This window comes from Melospiza melodia, chromosome 1 (genome assembly GCF_035770615.1).
Source record: "Melospiza melodia melodia isolate bMelMel2 chromosome 1, bMelMel2.pri, whole genome shotgun sequence".
Lineage (NCBI taxonomy): Eukaryota > Metazoa > Chordata > Aves > Passeriformes > Passerellidae > Melospiza > Melospiza melodia.
In genome coordinates, this window is record NC_086194.1 from 147,517,166 (window position 1) to 147,536,325 (window position 19,160).

Here is a 19,160-nt window from a genome sequence, read left to right on the forward strand (position 1 = left end):
AAGTGACATGAATTCCTTCAGCAACAGACAATACTACATAGTGGTGACAAGACAGTCTCACCAGAAAAAAGGACATTTTTTTCTGGGACAGATCAGGTACTAGGAAGGAGGTATATCTTACTAATTTATCCTGAGAAGATAATAAGTGAATTAGAGAAGTCATCAAAGTATATTTATGAGACTGATGAGTCTGCTGAGACATCTCAGGTCTATTCAATTGTTTTTGTCTTCAAGATCAAAAGGTAAATGAAGAAAATATTTTTAAAGAACTTCTGGGAAAGAGTCCACTACTAGCAGAGAGTTAGAAGGGATTTTTCTTTTTAAGGGACTCCTGGGGTAGGAAACAATGAAAAAATCAGGTTGTGACTTGAATAAGAAAAGGTACCCTTCATTTACTGTTTTCATATCCCCTGAATGAAACTATGCTTCCTGAGAATAAAAACTGTGGTTACCAAACTGGGAGACGTAAGTGAACTGAATGCTACAGATTTTATAGAGGTTCTGTCAATTTTTCATGACAGCAGTAACATGCTTCCACAAGCAAACACAGAAGTTGCAGAAAAAGAATCAAGAAGTTTCATACTGCCTGCAGTGTTCGCTTGTCACGAGATTATTCAAGAGAGGATGTTTGCTATTCAAATGGTGAGATGTGAGCCACTTCCTGAAGTTCATAACCCAGTCAAAAGAAAACAGAGCACAACTACAAAGACTCAAAGAACAAGTTAATAATGTAACAAAGGTAGTACAGCTCTTAAAAGATGTTAGCTGCAGCCACAGAACATACCCAAAAACACCGGCCACAGCTAACAGCATTCCAACAAGACCTTCCAGCATCAGAAAGTTTTAGAGAGTGTATTTCTAATACATTAAGTGCATTAAAAAAATTAAAATTAAATTTATTAATTGGATATTACCAGACTCTTGCATTACAACAGCTAACTTATATAATTAAAGCATTTCCTAAACATGTAGTATGTTAGAGGACTGCTTAAGAGTAAAACACATTTCTAAGGAGAAAATTTGCTTGATGCACAACATTTTAACTTGCTTAATAGACATAATTTTATCTCCCATGATGGATTGAAGCATAAGCTATTCCTTTATACTTCTCAAATATTTTTCTTGTTGGGTCCCCTACTGCCACACAAGTATTTTCCTACCTGTCCATCACTGTCTTTGATAACCAACAGCACAGGTGTGTCTAACCCCATCATTGTCCGATACAAGGTCTTCAAGCTCATGCCATGCTTTGCAGTACTGTAGACAAGAGTCCATGGATAGCCAATAGTCCGTGGTGGAAGAGACTTTGTGAGCTATTAACAAGAAAATGACAACCCTTTATTTAATATATGTTTTATATTTAAGAATGTATTACGCGTAAATGAAAGCAGATTACATTCTGCTCAACCATTTTTACATGGCCTTAAAAGCTAAGAACTAAACCTGAAGTTTCCCATGTGTATTTTCTACTTTTGATCACTCGAGCAGGTTTCTTTTCCTACCTCTACTAGTGACCTGCAGAAGAATGATTTATCAACTAAAGAACATGTATTTGTTATCCATATAATTATTCTTGCAAAACATATTACATGTCCCACCAATATCTTAATATTGAGTAAGTAGATCATTCAAGTCAGCAGGTAACAAGCTGAAGGGTAAATGCTGCTTGTTGCCCTGTTCTTCTGCTTTTTAATCCAAAACTTCAATTAACACATTTGTAATGAAATCACTTTGGACTGGATAGCAAGAACTGCTGTGTTTTCACTGACGTTTTCAAGAAAGAATGGAAGTAGGGCAAAGACAGACAAGAGTCTCTCTGAATACATGGCGTATTCAAAGTTAGGATTTAAAAAAAACAGTATTTTAGCTATCAATCGTGCTCTGCTTCAACACTTAGACACAGACATGTCTATGGATGTCTATGGTGCCAGATGGGATCCACCCCAGGAAACAGACAGAGCTGGCAGATATGCTCACTGAGCCACTTCCCACCAATTACCAGTATTCCAGGATAAGTGGGGATGTCCTGGTTAGCAAACGTGTGTCCATTTACAAGATGGGCTGTAGGAAGGACCCCAGGCAGTACAGACCTGTCAGTCTGTCCTCAGGGCCTGGGAAGGTCACCTTGAGTGCCATCACACAGCACATTCAGGAAAACTGGGGGATCAGGCCCAGCCAGGGTGGGTTCATAAGAACTTAGGACTTGGCAAATGTGATTTTCCTCTATGACAAGGTGACCTGCTTGCTGGATGAGGCTGTGAATATTGTCCACCTGGACTTCAGTAAACCCTTTGACAGCACTTCCACAGTAGTCTCGTGGAGAAACTGGCTGCTCATGGCTTGGACAACTGCACTGTTTGCTGGGTAAAAGACTGGCTGGATGATCAGGTCCTGAGAGTGGTAGTTAATGGAATTCAATCCACTTTGTGGCCAGTCACTTGTGGTGTTCCCCAGGGCTCAGTACTGGGGCCAGTCCTGTTTAATGTCTTTACTAATGAACTGGATGAGGGGATGAAGGGCATCCTCAGTGTGTTTGCAGACTGCAGCAAGCTGGGCAAAAGTGTCAATCTGCTGGAAGGGTACATGGGCTCTGCAGATGGATCTGGACAGGCTGGACTGATGGGCCACGGCCAACAGAATGAGGTTCAATAAGGCTAAGTGCCAGGTCCTGCAAAAGTCCCTGCAGCACTACAGGCTGGGAGAAGAGCAGCTGGAAAGAGGAAAAGCACCTAAAGGTGCTGCTTGGCAGACAGCTGTGCATGAGACAGCAGGAGGCCAAGAATGGAATCATGACTTGCCCCCCTGAACTGAGCACTGGTGAGGCCACACCTTGAGTACGGTGCGCTGTTCTGGGCCCCTCACTAGAAGAAAAACATTGAAATGCTGGTGTGTGTCCAAAGAAGGGCAGTGAAGCTGGTGAAGGGTCTGGAGAGGACTGAGGGAGCTGGAATTGTTAAGCCTGAGGAAAAGGAGGCTCAGAGGGACCTCCATCACTCTCTACAACTACCTGAGAAGTAGGTTGTAACAGTCAGTCTTTTCTCCCAAAACAGGACAGGAGAAAAATCCTCAAGTTGAGCCACTGGAAGCCAGGATTGGATATTGAGCAAAAGTTCTTCAGTGAAAGGGCTGTCAAGCATTGGAACAGGGTACCTAGGGAAGTGGCTGAGTTACCATCTCTGTTGAAATATTTAAAGGAGGTGTAAGCCACGGCACTTAGGGAAAGGGTTTAGTGGTGGACTCGGTAATGCTGAGGTAACAGCTGGACTCAGTGGTCTTAGCCGCCTTTTCTAATACACAGCTTATTTTCTTCTATTTAATATCACACAAGGTCTTCTTACTGGTGTGTTTTATACTACAGTTATAGCATTAATGTGCAAGAGTAAAAAATGATATATCTAAGTCCATACCTTTTCAATTTGTTCTGGCTGTAGTAATTCACTTGGATCACTAAGATTTGGCCGGAATGCTTCAGGCTCCAGGTCTGTTTTGATACTTGTTGCCTGTTGTGAATTGGTATCTTCTCTTGTTGTTATCTACAAAAAGAATAGCAAGAAAATAAGTATATGCCATCCTACTAGCAGACAAGATAAAACTTCACAGGTTTAAAATCATGCAGTTATCAATTATGCAAGTCATTCCAAAGTTTAGAAATCCAACAGATTTTATCTGATCGAGATTTTCAATGTTTCCAGTAGCAAACTGGTACACAACTATATCACAATAACTTACATGGATGCCTACTGAGAAGAAAGCTACAGTTTTATGCTAAAACAAACAGTTCTCATACACAGCTGAAGAGCTTCAAATGCTTTTCAGATTATACCTTCAAAAGTTCTTGCATTTTAATACTGACATAGCATTCTAAGTGTAATTAAAAAAAGAACAGAAAGGAAAGGAATTAAAACTTCAACACGGACATTCCTTAGTAGCTTCTGACTCACTACTCTTTAAGAGTATTTAAGAAATTTTTCAGATATGCAGTAGACTCTGGGAAGACTGCTGCCATATATTTTGAGCAAACCATTTGAATGGAGCCTTAGGAATAGTGCTGCTCCATAAGAGGATCTGCTGGAGTACTTATGGGAATCAAAGAAGAAAGAATTGAGACGGTGGGGTGGGAAAGCAGCAATAATACTTAAGTTGCTTAGTGAGCACTGAGGTCTGGCAAAGACACACTATCCAGGGTCCTGCAGTAATTTAAAATACCTGACCTACATATCTATCCTACTGAGTGGAGATGGCAGAGGCCACAAAATTCCTCATCAGGCATAGCTCACAACAGCTTCTTACTCCAGTCAACACACTGGCGCTTCCAAGTTCAAGTGCCATGTCTCAACAACTAGAATAGCTGTGATCCAAACAGATTTCCACCTATAAATTCAGCTGCAGGGATATTTAAAACTTTCTAGGAACAGTGCAATTTGACAGAGGAGTAGGACAAAGTGAGGAAGTTAGTAAGATAAGTCACTGCAGCAAGACTTACTAAAATGTTGAGAGAAAAAAAGAAATCTTAACAAGATTAAGTGCATCTGACAAATTTATTGGCCTAAACCAGGTTTCACTGAAAGCCAGACTATCCAAATTAAATCCTGAATCCTGAAAATTTCAAGAAAATACGTGCCAAATCCAGTTTGTCACATCCCTCATACTTTAAACATACAGGACACGACTGCAATATTTCACAGTATCACCGTGGTAAACTTTGCTAGCTTTTTGTGAACTTCCTTAGTTAATTAAAAAAGGCAAATCAAAGAAAACTCTGAAATACAGATAGGAATATTTAAACAAATACAGCCACCTGAGCCAAAAAAAAGGACACCCCTTTAATCTCCCTCAAAATTACAAAAAAAGTTCTTATCACAAACCCTTGTTATTTAAAAATCGGACTATAAAGTCAATGTATCAAAGTATATTAGTACAGTAACTCAATTACAGTATTAATTCCAAACACGAGAAAAGTTGTGCTTAAACTGAGTATCAAGCAAGAAAAAAGCTGAAGCTTTCCTTCTTTCAATGTAAAGTAACAAGAATTTCCAACATAGACTACGAAGTAATTTCCATATCACAACAAAAAATGCAGTTATCCATGACAGTACACATATAAAAAGATGATCTGCATGCTGCTTTATAGAGGGCTATCTCAAAAATGTTATTTCATATTCCAAGTATTTTCCACTTTAAATGCCTATCATTCATCATATTACTGCTTCAGCTCCCAAGAAGTTCAGCATTGTCCAACTGTAGAGCAGAGAGCTTTTTTCCCCTTGTCATTCTTTAATTTTCATTAAAGAACACCATGCAAAACATGAATAATTTAGATTCAAGTGGTGTGGCAAACAGTTTTTTTGGTTAAGAGTTTTTGGTGATTGGTGTATTTTTTTGATGGATTTTTTTTCCTTTTTTATTATCATTAAAGTAAAGCAGTTTCCTTCTAGGAAGAACACTGCTTTGTAGAAGCAGCCAAAGAGTGTCTGCTCAAAAGAATCTGGGAGAAAGCACTCTAACTTTAACATTTGTAGATTTATTTCCTACCAAAGTTGGACAAAGCAGACTGAGCTATAGTCAGATTTCAGGGGCTTCCATGACTGATAAATGTCACACAGGCTACACCGCATTTGAGAGCACGATTCTCAAATGGCCTGAGAGCAGAGTTTATAGGCTACAGCCCATAACATCAGATTTTTCTAGTCAGCCTAAACCATGAGTCTGGACATATCAGGTGAAAGTATTTGGAAAGAGCTCCTACAGTTGCACAACATTAATACAGGGATTCTCCACCACCACTGGCCAAATCCAGAACAGTTCTGTTCTCAAGTGAGAATAATTTTTTTTTGCAAGATTTTTGATTTTCCTCTAACAGTGCAGCTTTTGGATTCAAGGTTCATGCTCATTATTGATCTATGTAACTGTACTACTTACAAAACATTTTAAAGCAATTAATTTTGGATTATTAAACAAACACAAATATCAGAGCTAAGAAAATGTTTGCTTACTAATATGTAAAAAAAGCCAAGATCAAAGAAATAAAAAAATACAGAAGAAAAATTTTACATTTTCAGCAGCCAAGTACTAGAGAAAAACAAAATACTCAATGTTTCTAAGGAAATCTAAGCTATGCTTTCCATCAGTAAGGCATGTATAATGTGAACAGCAGCTAACAATTTTATAACTCTCAAAAAACTATGGAACACCTAAAGAGAATGCAACTACCAGTTTCAATCCATAGCCATAGACCTTCAAAAATCCAAAGTGATTTCGAAGTAGTGGTTGTGTGTATGTGTATGACCTTTACCATGTTGAACTGCCTCAGTTACCTGCTTTTATAATGGGAAAAATACTTACCTATTTCACAGAAGTTGTGAAGCTTCATACTTGCCGTATACTGTGAGATTCTTGATGAAAGATTCCTATATAAAATTAAGCACCCATGCAACAAGGTTTTGATTCTTCACCTGTTTTGCATTCTTTTTAGGGAAGCTTCTAACACAACACACCAGTCTAAAGTAGAAGTTAAAACACAACACTGCAAGTCAAGTAGCACTGAAAACAAATTTTCGAATTCTAACAGAAAATTCCAGTGTGAAAAAGGTGGAAGTAGTAATTCCATCATAAAATTACTGATTCCATCATAGAATTGCACAATTAAATACATCAAAAACAAAGGAATTTTCTGCTGGATCCTTGTAGTGCTGTAGACAAGACAAACCCACTGAGTGCAGGAATTGCCCTGATCCAAGACACTACAAAGAAAGATGTTTTAGTATCTGGAGATGGGGTTTAAACTACTGAAGAGGGCACCTGGAGACGTCTGCAGAGTGTGCGCAGTTCTTCGCTATTTAGAGCATCGATCCTGCGGTGATACTCAGCCACTGACACTACCTGAATATGGAGACAGGAAGACAATAATTCCACTGACAGTTGAAGAAAAGTAAAAAGGTATGAAAGAAAAAACTGGAGGAGAGTAATGAAGGGAAAGTGTGCAATGACAACAAACAAACAAGAAGGGCCAAAAGATGTTTGTTTCTGCAAGGACAATGCACATGTAGGTGATTTTAGACATATGAGTAAACACAGCAAGATTACAAAATAAAAACTAAGGGCACTAGCAGTCAGATATCTCACTGATCTAGGATGAATAAAGAACTGATTGAGTACATAAAGTTTCCAGTATCAGGATGCTAAATGAAAGTCAATCTGAGTTACATGCCTTAACCCAAACTCTTCAGCCCAAGGTCCTCTCAAACATTCTTTACACTCAGATTAATGAACCTTGTGAACCTGGTTTGCTTTCCTAGAAGAAGACTAGAAGCAAATCTCAGGCTCCTCAGTAAGCTCTAACTCTTGTGTCTACCAGTGAAGATAAAGACAATGTAGCAAGAATAAGGTTTAATAACATCCCAATACCACCCGACAATTTCTTTATCCTGGACTTTCTATTCCCCTCCAAAGCTTCCGGAGTTGCTCATCTGTCAACACATTCACTTCAAATGGCATCTCCACTTTGGCAGGAGGTGTACAGCCAGAAAGTCTTTAGTCAGAAAGCTCTAGAACATGCTGCTCAGGTGCAACAAGCTGGCTAAAGGACTACAACAGTAATTTTGATGTAACTAGAGCAAATAATGTGATTTTGAGAACAACTCAAAATCATCATTGGTATGAAAGCATCTTTTAACAGCTGGTGAAGAGATTAAATGGATGTCCCATGTAGTAAGAGCATATTAAAAACTTCTAGAGCCTACCACAGTGCAAAGGAAGACAACCACAAGTCCAGCAGCTCCCCATCTACCTGTCCCTACTACAAGGAGTTTGGCCAGATACTCGCCACTGTCCTGAGTACAGAGCCCACAGTCATGCATGACTGGCTCTTGAGCAGCGATGGTTCACTCTACCCCATGCAACTGCAAGGCAAGGAAAAAGGAATACTTGTGACATCCAGCTTTAGTAGTGAATAATCTGTCATTACTAGCACTCAATTTATCTCCATTATTTTTCTACTATCTCAAAACAGATAACAAATATTGTTGTAAATTGTACTGGCTTGTGCATTCTCAGAGTCAAATAGCTATATGTAAAGCTTTAGCAATATTCCACTCAAACATGTGACAGTGTAGTTTTATCCTTTTATTTGCTCTGACACTTCATTGCAAATTTACACTGTTTACACCAGCAACTCATGAACATAACCCTGAAAGCAGTAATGTGAGAACCCTTTAGCCTTACTGCTTCTTTAAGCTACACCCTACCATGTGTGAGGCAATCGGTAACTTACAATTGGCTGTAAATGTGTGGTTACTCAAGGAGATTCTTGAGAAAAAAATTCTCAAAATCTCTGACACCATTATACAGTTGTTGTTTCACATAGTGGAAATGTAGACAGTTTTATGGGCACTGCCATCTTGCCTTCAACCTCTCAAATGCATACTTGTCATCATCTTGCATCTGTGAATTGCTTATCAGCTTTTTAACTCAGAGATCGACCTTTTCATATGCCATGGAGATGCCTTATTTTTCTTGCTTGAGAGAAACATGAATACCTATTCATGTGTGTACAATATAATAGCTTCTTGGCATGCTGAATCTGTTGCACACTGTCACATTCCATTTGTTTTGAGAACAAAAACCTGCATAATGGCAGACCACTGGTATGCAATGACAAACATCATAAATAGCATGGCACAGAATGTCAAACTAGCCACTGGAAAATTAAAGGAAAAGAACCCACACTCTCAAACCCAGAGCTTATTTTAAGTATAGAGTCCATACTAAGTATGCAGTTCATACTAAGTTCTGCAAACAAACCATGAGACACTGTCTCAAGTTTATCCACTCTGAGCTAGGCTTCAAATGATTATGTTAAGATACTTCAACCTCTCAGATTCAGCACCTGGCCTTTTATAAAATGCCTGTGGTTTAGGCCAACATGCTTTATTCTTGCTTTGCAGTGGACAAAACTACATACTTCTTGATCAAATGAGCTACAGGATCTTAAAGTCACATATGTCTAAGCTTACTAGCAACTGCCTTCAACTTCATTCAGGAATTGAGATATATCTTGCAAACAGATAGCATTTTGTTGTTGCCAGGCTCAAGAGCACTGCTTTGAAATGTTAGTAGTAACATTAGAAGTTTATTGTTCCTTATAACCTGGTTTAATTAATAAACTGCTTATGCTATTTCCTCTTCCGTCAAGATTTCCTCGTGTTCCTTCCTTGTAGTCCTATAATCTTCTAGTCTACTTCACCAAGCTAAATAAACCAGTGTTTTCTTCTGTCTCCTGCCCCACTCCCTGCCCCTCATCAGCTGTCTTCCTATCATTCCAGGACCTACTTCTACCTCATTCTACTTTGAACACAGAATGTAGTCTTTCATACCATATGAGGAATACCTAGAAAGCAAGACATTTCATTAATAGGATGTAGATGCAGATCCATATTAATCACATTGGACTATAGTTTTCAGTACAAAATACTCCTTTGTGATAAAACTCTTCCATTAAAATAATTAGTTTAAGGTCTACCTATATGACTTTGCTATGTGCTTTATTTACTATGCTCTCTTTACTATGCCATCTCAGCATCCAGTTTCCTGGATAATCAAGGCTAATTTTTGAGGATCAGCACATGTTCCTGAAGGGCACTTTGCTCTCTCTCTAGTTTTTCTGCTTTAAAAAGAATGTGGGAGAAGAGAAAAACCGCTGAACTCTTATGGGTAATCTGGGCACTGGTCACAATAGAGCAAAACAAGTAACATGTAGCCTGAATTGTTAGTGCACTTCAGGGCAAAAAGGGCTCTGAAACTGTCTGTTGCAGATGATACAGCACTGGGAAGAGCTGCTGACTCCCTTAAAGAGATGGATGCCCTAAAGAGAGAACTCAGCAAATCAAAGGACTGGGCAATCACCAACCACATGCAGTTCAACAAGGGACAGTGCTGAATTCTACTCCCGGGATGCAGCAACCCTGGATGTATGTACAGACTGGGGAATGAGATGCTGGAAATCTATGCCATGGAAAGGGACTTGGGGTCCTGGTCAATGGCAAGATGAACATGAGCCAGCAGTGCCCTGGCAGCCAGAAGGGCCAAATGTGTCCTGGGGGCATCAGGCACAGCATCACCAGCCGGGCAAGGGAGGGGATTGTCCTGCTCTGCTCTGGGCAGCCTCACCTCGAGTGCTGGGGGCAGTTTTGGGTGCAACAAGAAAAGACAAATAGAAAACTATCAGAGAGTGTCCAAAGGAGGGCAACAAAGATGATGAAAGGCCTTGAGGGGAAACTCTATGAAGAGAGGCTGAGGTCACTTGGTCTGTTCAGCCAGGAGACCTTGCTGCAGTTACAACTTCCTCATGAGGGGAAGAGGGGCAGGCACAGATCCCTGCTCTGTGGTGAGCAGTGACAGGACCCAAGGGAATGTCCTGAAGCTGTATCAGGACATCAGTTTGGAAAAAGGTAGATATCAGAAGGTGGCTGGGCACTGGAAGAGGTTCCTCAGGGAACTGGTCACAGCACCAGCCTGACAGAGTTCAAGAAGTGTTTGGACAGTGCTCTTGGGCACGTGGTGTGAATTTTGGGGACAGTGATGTGCAGGGCCAGGAGCTGGAGTAGATAATCCTTGTGGGTCCTTTCCAACTCAGCTTACTTTGTGATTCTGTGATTCCAAGTTTGAAAAGACATGGAATATATCCTTAGAGATCTAATACTACCTGCTGTATCCATATTGGCAGCATTGGTGAAAAAATACAGGATGAATTGTATGACTCGTAGCATGACTCTTTAACCTTTTTAACCTCTCCACACTATGTATATGTGAGTTAACCACTTAGCAAAACACCCAGCAGTTTTAATACTTAATGCAATAAGCTGAGGGTTTGCATACTAATGATTTAAACAATCAATAAGCCCAGGATTCTCCTTCTGGAGAAACTCATGTTTCTAAACTTTGTTTTTCTGAAAATATCTCAAAAGTACCTAACTTGACAAGCTACGCTTGCCACTTGCAGCGAATGAAACCGAAGACAAAATTCCAAATATGGAACATTTCTTGTCCTTCAACAACACACATGAAAGTGCAGTTAAACTTTTTTTAATGTTTGATCAACCCCTTCAGCCCCTGGTCATATCATCCTGCTAACTGGCAGATGTAAAAAAAGCTTTTTACACCAGCGAGGGTTTCCTCAGTTTAACAAAGCCACAAGTGACACCCCCCGCTGCCCCCCCATGCCTGTTTGCTAACAGGGAGCAGCTTTCATTGCTGCCCTCAAAACAAACACAGCTCAACGTTCAGAGCTAACAAGTAGCTGAAACTGTCTCCAACAAGAACGGGAGGGTCTTATCAGAGCTGAACGGTGCTTCTGGAAGTAAGAACAGATAAAGCTTAACGGCATAAACAGCTCTGAAACGTAGGTTATCTATAACCTTGTTACCAACTCAGAACATGAAATAAAAAAAAAGTATTAAGAAAGAACACAAGCTGAACAATTTCACTTTCAATCTTAATACATAATACTGAAACTTAATACATAGTTGTAAACTTGGCTGAACTGTAAACTTCATGAACATTAATTCTTGTGATTCAAAAATATTTCAGGATATTTAATTGAAGAAAAAAAAAACCCAATGTAGTTTTATTAGGCCACTTACAAAGTTACTTTAGAATACCTTCCAATAAAAAGGTGCCTATGCAAACTGAACGCTGCTCTGAATATTTTAAGAGAAAACACTAACTTTATTTTTCTGACAAATTTAGTTTCCTTCCATAAGTATTAGACTGCTGGAGAGAAGACAATATTGAAGAAGCACTCTGCGCCATCATACCAAATATGATTATTTGGGATATTTTGATTACATCACAAAAATGCTTTAATTCATGGGTCATACTGCACCAGATAAACAGATGTAAGGTATCATTTGAAGAAAACCCAAACCTTAAGACTAATTTAATTTGATTAATTTTTAAAGCATGTGGTTGCAAAGCTATTAATTTTCTGTTTTGTGTGGTATTCAGTCAATTCAACTCCCTGTCACTCTGCTGGTGACAAAGAAGGGAAGGGATGACAGCTGGGCATTTTATGCAGAGAAGGACCATAGAACGACAGCAGTTCCCTGGTTTGGCTGTCACCATGGTTCTTTCTCTCAGTATTTTAAAAGCTGTCCCTCTTCAAACTGTTGTGCACACTGGGGTGTTTTCCAGAGCAGGCAGAGAAATGCTGAGTAGGTCACATGACAGCAGCATTCTCCCTGTGACCAGTATTGTCCCTGTTAAATATCTGCCTCAAAGTGCTCTAAGCCCACAGCAACTGTACCAGTAATTAACATATACTGAAGATAAACTGAACTATCTGCAATAACCAGAATAAATGAACTTGAAAAGAATGCAATCAAAGCCTGAAGCACACAAAGTGTTACATCAAGCCTGTAGACCTTAATAACAAGCTATTTTTTTCAAGATGGGAGAAAACACTCATATGAGAGATATGATAATGCCAGCAAGATAACTAAATTTAGCATGTGAAACATTAAACAGTTTAGGAGGTTTGTGCAAAGAACTAAGAATTAGATTTAAGAGAATTACTTTCTTAAAGAGGCAGGCCACACAACTTTACTCTTTTTGGCGTAATAAAAAAAGATCTGTAGCAATACGATCAGTAAAATCCAGCTCCCTTGCAAAACTGCTTAAGGGAGTTCCAGCATTTGCAAGCAGAGAAACCAGAGGTTCAGCTGCTGAAACCACAGCACCTGGTGCTTGAGCATAAGCTGCCATTACAGAAGAAGGCAGACTGAGCAAGGTTACATCTCAGCTCTGATACTGCCCTGCAAAGACCCTCTCAGGTATGACAAGAAAGCATTACACAGGCTTAAAATTAACTGAATCACAGCCCAGCATGAAAATACTTGTCTCCTGCTTTAAGCAGAAAAAAGTCAATTAAGGACCAACTTCAGATTCCACAGACCTTTAAAGCCATACAAGAAAAATATAAGTCTTTACCACTCATTTACTTTCTTTTAACTTATAAGCAACCTTTTCAAAAACTCCTCTGCTATTCTACCTCAATTATGTTTAGGTATTTAATAATTATTAAATATCAGATTATTAATTTTATTATTATTAAATATTTCATAATTATTAAAAATGCAAGCAATGCAACACCCAATAATTCAAAGGAAGAACTATAATAATGGCATAGTTCAGGTTGGAACAGATCTTACAGATCATACAGCTCCAACCCCCCCCCGCCCCCAGTCATGGGCAGGGAACCTTCCACTGCACCAGGTTACTCAAAGCCCCATGCAGCCTGTCACTGAACACTTCCAGGGATGAGAATTCCACAAATCCTCTTGAGAAATCTGGTGCCTCACCACCCTCATAGAGAAGAATTTCTTCGTGGTATCTAATCTAGACCTTTCCTCCTTCAGATTAAGGCCATTCCCCTTTGTCCTATCACAACATGCCCTTGGGAAAAGTCCCCCTCCAGCCCTCTTACTAGAGAGCCCCTGTAGGCTTTGCAAGGTGCCATAATAAGGTCTCTCCAGAGCCCTCTCTCCCTTCAGGCTGAACAGTCCCAACTCTCTCAGCCTGTCTCCACAGCAGAGGTGTCCAGGTGACACCAAAACACAGCCCTTGGATCAACCCAGTGGCCCTCCTCCAGACTTGCTCCAAGAGGCGTGCATGAGACCATGCACTCATGGCAAAAGCACTAACATGATGCATAACCTCCCAAATTAACTAGAACAACAGGTACAGCAAATATCCGTCAAGCAAAGATTCTGGGCCAAATGACCTCTATAAGAAAGTACTGGGTTTCACTCTGCATTTTTATTACTAAAAATATATAATTAATTCACTCAATTACTCTAAAAACTTAATATGGAAAACTGATTTTAAAAATATTTCAGTAGTATTACTGAATTGATGCAACCGTGCATTCTGACACCTACAGAGAAGTACTAAATTCTCATCTTTCACATGCAAGCCCTATTATTATACCTTCCTAATTGTCAAAGAAATGCAGGCATTAGCTTAACAAAATAAAGTTAAGCAATAACTCAAAATAGCAGAAGTTGTGCAGGTGTCAAACAATTCAAGCTACTAAAACCAACATTTTAATTCTCTTTGCGCGCTAATAACTTGAGAATATAAAAGCCAAGATCAGTTTTCATTGGTTTTGTCCCCTTTGGCTATACTGCCTATCCAAGCTGTGCAAAGCACAGACAAGCATTCCCAAACATGGCAATCCACCTTTTGTTCCCCTGCATTGTGTGATGCCTTTTGTCTGAAATGCTTTAACAGGAAGAACCATTGCCTGCATTTTTGACATTCTAGAAACTTATTGGCATCTCTTGTATTGCCACAAAATAAAGAGACACAGTAAATATCAAACATTTACTAAAACATGGGAAGCTGACATTACTAGCTTTTTTAGGGAGGAGCATAATACACCAATAAGTCGCCAAAATTTTGATTTCTTACCCTGGGAAAGTACCAAATCTTTTCAAATGCACAGCTCAAATTAATAGTATCATCAGGAAAGTAACAAAGGCCTTTCTGTTAAATAATCTAGGGCAACTTAGTTGCTTCAAGCTAGCATTTCTGTTTTATTGTATCACTTAATTTAGTCCAGTAACTGTTACTTCATGTCAGATGAGACTTCATCCAAATTCAAAACAACCAATAATGAGAGATTCAGTCAGAAACCTGTACACTTTATATGCTGCCAGGCTCCTTAATATTCTTTCCACAGGTCTTGCATAACAGAAATAATTATGCCAATACTCTTTCCTTTCTGTAAAAATATTACACTTGCACATTAGGTTTATGAACATTCATTGAAGAAAAAACCCAACTTCAAGAATAAAGCTTGTCTTATGGACATAGCAACATTTTAAAAATATCCCCATCTGTAGGTACTTCTGTAACTTTTTCCAATTTGACTTTTTACATGTTAAAATAACCTCTTCTCTACCTCTCCCACAGCAAAGTTATTCTCCTTTATTCTCACAGGGCCTTCTTTAGTTCAAACAGTCCTTAAAAGCTGGTAAGTATTGTTTTTATAACATAGTTAGACTCTGGCTAAAGTGCAGTATTGGTCCTAAGGGAAACAATTATAACAAAGGATACTATTACTTTTCAAAATATCTGTGCAAGTTATATAGATATATCTGTGTATCTAGATACATGTTAAAACCACAGTCTTTGTCAACTGAACTTCAGATAGTTTTTACACTGCTACAGGGTATGCCAGAATAACATTTCAATTCATTTGGGCATTACATCTCCTTTCTACTCCACTACCACAGAGGAAAGTTAAAGAGACTATTACTTCAAAAATCTGTTACTATTTAGGAACACACATTTTATAGAACCATTTGTTACAACAAGTCAATTTCATATTTTGCAAGTATCCTCAGTAAAAATAAATATAAAAAAATACATAAAAGAATAAAAACATGTTAATAAATTAAAAAAAACAAAACAAATAAACCAAAACCAACTCAACAATACCCTTGAAGTATGCTTCCAAACCCAGTAGATGTAATTCTTAAGAATTAAACTCTCCTGTCATAAACAGAATCTAAATGAAAACTATCTTCCAAATTTACCAGAGAGTAAAAGCACAGTATATTGTCAAGATCACTACTTCCCTATCCTCAAGCTGTTGTTTTGCAGGTCTCACTGAAAACCTTTTCCTGTAGAATCTTCTATGTATTAAACAGTACTACAAAAATTCTGTTTGGGGAAAACAACACTGAAAAATCCCAGTTCCTTTCATATATCTAATAAACTGCAAAGCCAGTGGTTTTGCTTCCCCCCCTTCACTATAAACGTGAGAATGGGACAACTGGGGACTCATGTCCATGAATTTAGACGTATTACCAGACCTTTATATGGGTGACTGACTTCTGAGTAAGTAATGGTAAGTCAGGAAATTTACACTTTATAATTGTATGCCTATGCAAACTCTTGTCCTTGGTACCTAGGCACAAAGCACATATTTTGTGAAAAAATGCATTACTCCAAGGGAAAAGAAAGGGGAGAAAAACACCTTAAAACTGCTGAACTCCTTAATGCTCAAAGTAGTTCCTATTATCTACTTCAAATGAAATATCAGTAATTAGATTCTATTTCAAAGATAATGAAAATTTGTGACTTAGCATCCTGTTTACATATTCAAAATTTAAACTTCCAGAAACTGTCTCTGCACCACAACATTTAAAGACTGTAATAACAGACATGAACATACTACACTAAAAATTACCAGAGTGCATTTACGATTAACTGGCTGGTGCTTTCTTCCCTTCTTCCCATACCAGAGACGAGACATTTCCCTTCTAAAAATAAAACGTGACTAAAAAAAAGAAATTAAACAAAACCCAGGGTTGCAGGCTGTTTGAAAGCATTCTCTGTACCTGCTGTGAGCTCCAGGCACAGGCAGAGCCCCACGCCGCCGTGACAGGAGAGTTTGCTGGACGCTCACATTTGACTGACAAGGCAGGCAGCAAATGAGCGAGGGTGCAGCAGGGGATGTATCGCAAATGATGACGATACACGAGGAGGAAGGCTTCCTGTGCTCAAGCGTGGCTGCAGAGCACTAGTTTGTTAAAAGGCCAAAGTATTTAAAGACACAGAGCTGAATTGCTCATACACAATATTGAAGAACACAAAAATAATCCCCCAAGAACTGCTTGCAATATTTGGTTATAGGGCAATTGCTCATAAACAATTTCTAATGGTAAAGTGCTTGCATTCAATATTAAATTAATAGTTTGTCTTCTTTTTGCTGACAACCTTACATAAACCCTGTAAGTAATTTCTGAGCGTCCAGAAGCAGTTAGAAGAGAGGTCAGTGAAGATTTAGAGTATTTTTAAAAAGGGGGTTTTAAAGCATTTGGAAACTGCTAGCCTTGCAGCCCTTTCAGTTTGTAAGCTACAAGAAGAAAATGAATCCTTTCGTCTGTAAACTAAATTTGTTGCATGGGTTAAATGCTAGTCCCAGCATGAAAGTATTTTTGGAATCATGATTACTTTTTCCCTTAAGGAAGGATGTTTATTTAAACAGGCACGTGCAATACTAAAAAGCATGACAACCCTGCAAGAATCTCCTTGCAGTAGCACTTGCAGTCTTTCTACCCCACAGCCAAAATGAAACACCTCCCTTCCCTCTGCAACATCCCCCAAAACAAACAACAACCACCAAAACAATCTCCACATCATCCATGCTCCAAGTTCTGTGGGAAACTATTAAATAGGCCAGGGCAGCAACAGAACAACATTAAATCATCACTCACTCAGGCTGTTGTGCTGTGATCTAAAAGCCAAGACATCCAAGCAGAGAAAATCAGAACCAAAACTTGTATTTTACTGCAAATTATGTACTGGAACACCACTTTGCACTACTGTCTAACATTCAGACGGATAAAATGTTTTTCTTTTCAGTAAAACTTTTTATGGGAGCTGGCATCTCTAAAAGCAAATTTTTTCTAACTTACCAGAAGTATTAAGGTAGCAAATAAAAACATTGTTATCATTGGAACATTGAAGCTGGGATTTAGGAAATTCAAATATGTAACAATGATTTGACTAAATATATAGTCAAATGCTGTACGATCCCAATAATAAGCCATATGTCTATATATGTGCTTGAGTTTTTTTGTTGGGTTTAATTTTCAAATAACAAGTGAACTAATACTGAGGGTTAAAACAAGAACAAAAACCAGACACCCTTAAAACTGTTTCAAGTGATAATTATTATCAATATAAAAATATAATACAAGCTACAGACATCATCCCCTTCTCTGCCAAGCATGGGAAATCTTAAAGGAATGGAGAACATGCAGCAAAAATATTTCAAACTTTCGCTGGAAATGAAACCCTTAAGGCTGAAAGCAAAAGTTAGTAATAAAACTAAATCTTCCACAGCCTACTTTATCAGTCATCTGTTCCCTACCCTTCAAGAAAAAAAAAAATCTTCCCTAACACAAGCCAACACATTGTTTCTGGGAAGGAAAAACAGAATCTGCATAACTGAATCCTTTTTCATCCTGCAACATTTTATCTTAAATAATTCTAACAATTTGCTTAGAAGTTTAAAGCTTCTCTCTGAATAAAAATGACGTTTCTTATAGCTTCTCAAAAGGATTTTAAAAACGTGCTCAAAAGAAAAGAAAGCAATAAAATTCTCATGTATTTCTCATGCTCCATCCCTCTTAAGAGACAGAGGTTAGCCCAGAAGGATAACAGGACAGGCAGGAAGGGGCATAATTACTCAGTTTATTTACAACTTGCTGTTGATTCCCACATGAATAAGTGTAAAGTGCAGGAGTAATGAAGTTAGAATGCAGTTGAAATTGAAAAATAAAATATCAGGTACTGGCTTCTAACAAAATTACTACTCTGTCTTCTAGAACAAGTGAGTCTTTGTAAAAATTATTGGAGGTGAAGCTAACATTCAATTACAGCTAAGTAAGGTCTGATCCCTTTTCCCTTACAGGTACAAGAAACACTAAAAGATTACAAAAAGCTATCTCCTGTAGTGTCAATACAACATGGACTGGCACAACTTCTTAGTTGGCTGAGAAAGTTTCCATAAGAAAGGAAGTCTAACTTGAGAAGTCATCCTTCGTTTCCTGTCAACAGCTTAAGGAAAGGGAGGGTGGAAAAAAAAGGAAATATTTTTCCATCACAAAGTTTTCCTGAGGATTTTCAAAGGTATGCTGAAAGCCATTAAGAATCTCAAAAGCACAAGCTTTTTAGCTGAATGGCTCTGCTTTAACTCTCAGAGGGACCATCCCAGATCCCTCTATTAGATACAAGAAATAGCCATCAATTAGCCAACTGCACATTCATGACTCCAACTACAGGACAGCTCCAAATCATTAAAACATCCGAATTTCCACTTACAAGTTATAAATAGATTTGAAATAGATTAAGTAGTGACAATAAATACAGCAAAACAAGAAATACTCTAATGCATGAAGTTGAGACAGTGCAATATCATTCAAGTTAACTATAAAATAATGAAATTGCAAAGAATGAAAGTTACCAATCTCTGCAAAGAGCATTGGATTATGTAAATAGACACCAGAGTCCTTTTCTCCAACACAACAAATTAAAAGAAACATTTCTACTATAGTACATGAGTGCTAGAATTGAAGAGACCCATTCTCCAG

At 38.4% G+C, this 19,160-nt stretch overlaps 1 protein-coding gene across 12 annotated transcripts in view; it reads right to left on the reverse strand.

Annotated features, from left to right (window-relative positions):
* OXR1 (oxidation resistance 1) overlaps window positions 1-19,160 on the reverse strand; it is a 346,510-nt gene that overhangs the window by 6,429 nt on the left and 320,921 nt on the right. For 11 of the 12 annotated variants that reach the window (XM_063171039.1, XM_063171029.1, XM_063171030.1 and 8 more), the window contains 3 exons: window positions 6,799-6,879; window positions 3,408-3,533; window positions 1,161-1,313 (listed from right to left, as the gene is read on the reverse strand). In XM_063171039.1, the coding sequence (XP_063027109.1) occupies window positions 1,161-1,313; window positions 3,408-3,533; window positions 6,799-6,879 (360 nt within the window). The remainder of the gene's footprint in view (window positions 1-1,160; window positions 1,314-3,407; window positions 3,534-6,798; window positions 6,880-19,160) is intronic. The other variant, XM_063171034.1, reaches the window with a different exon arrangement.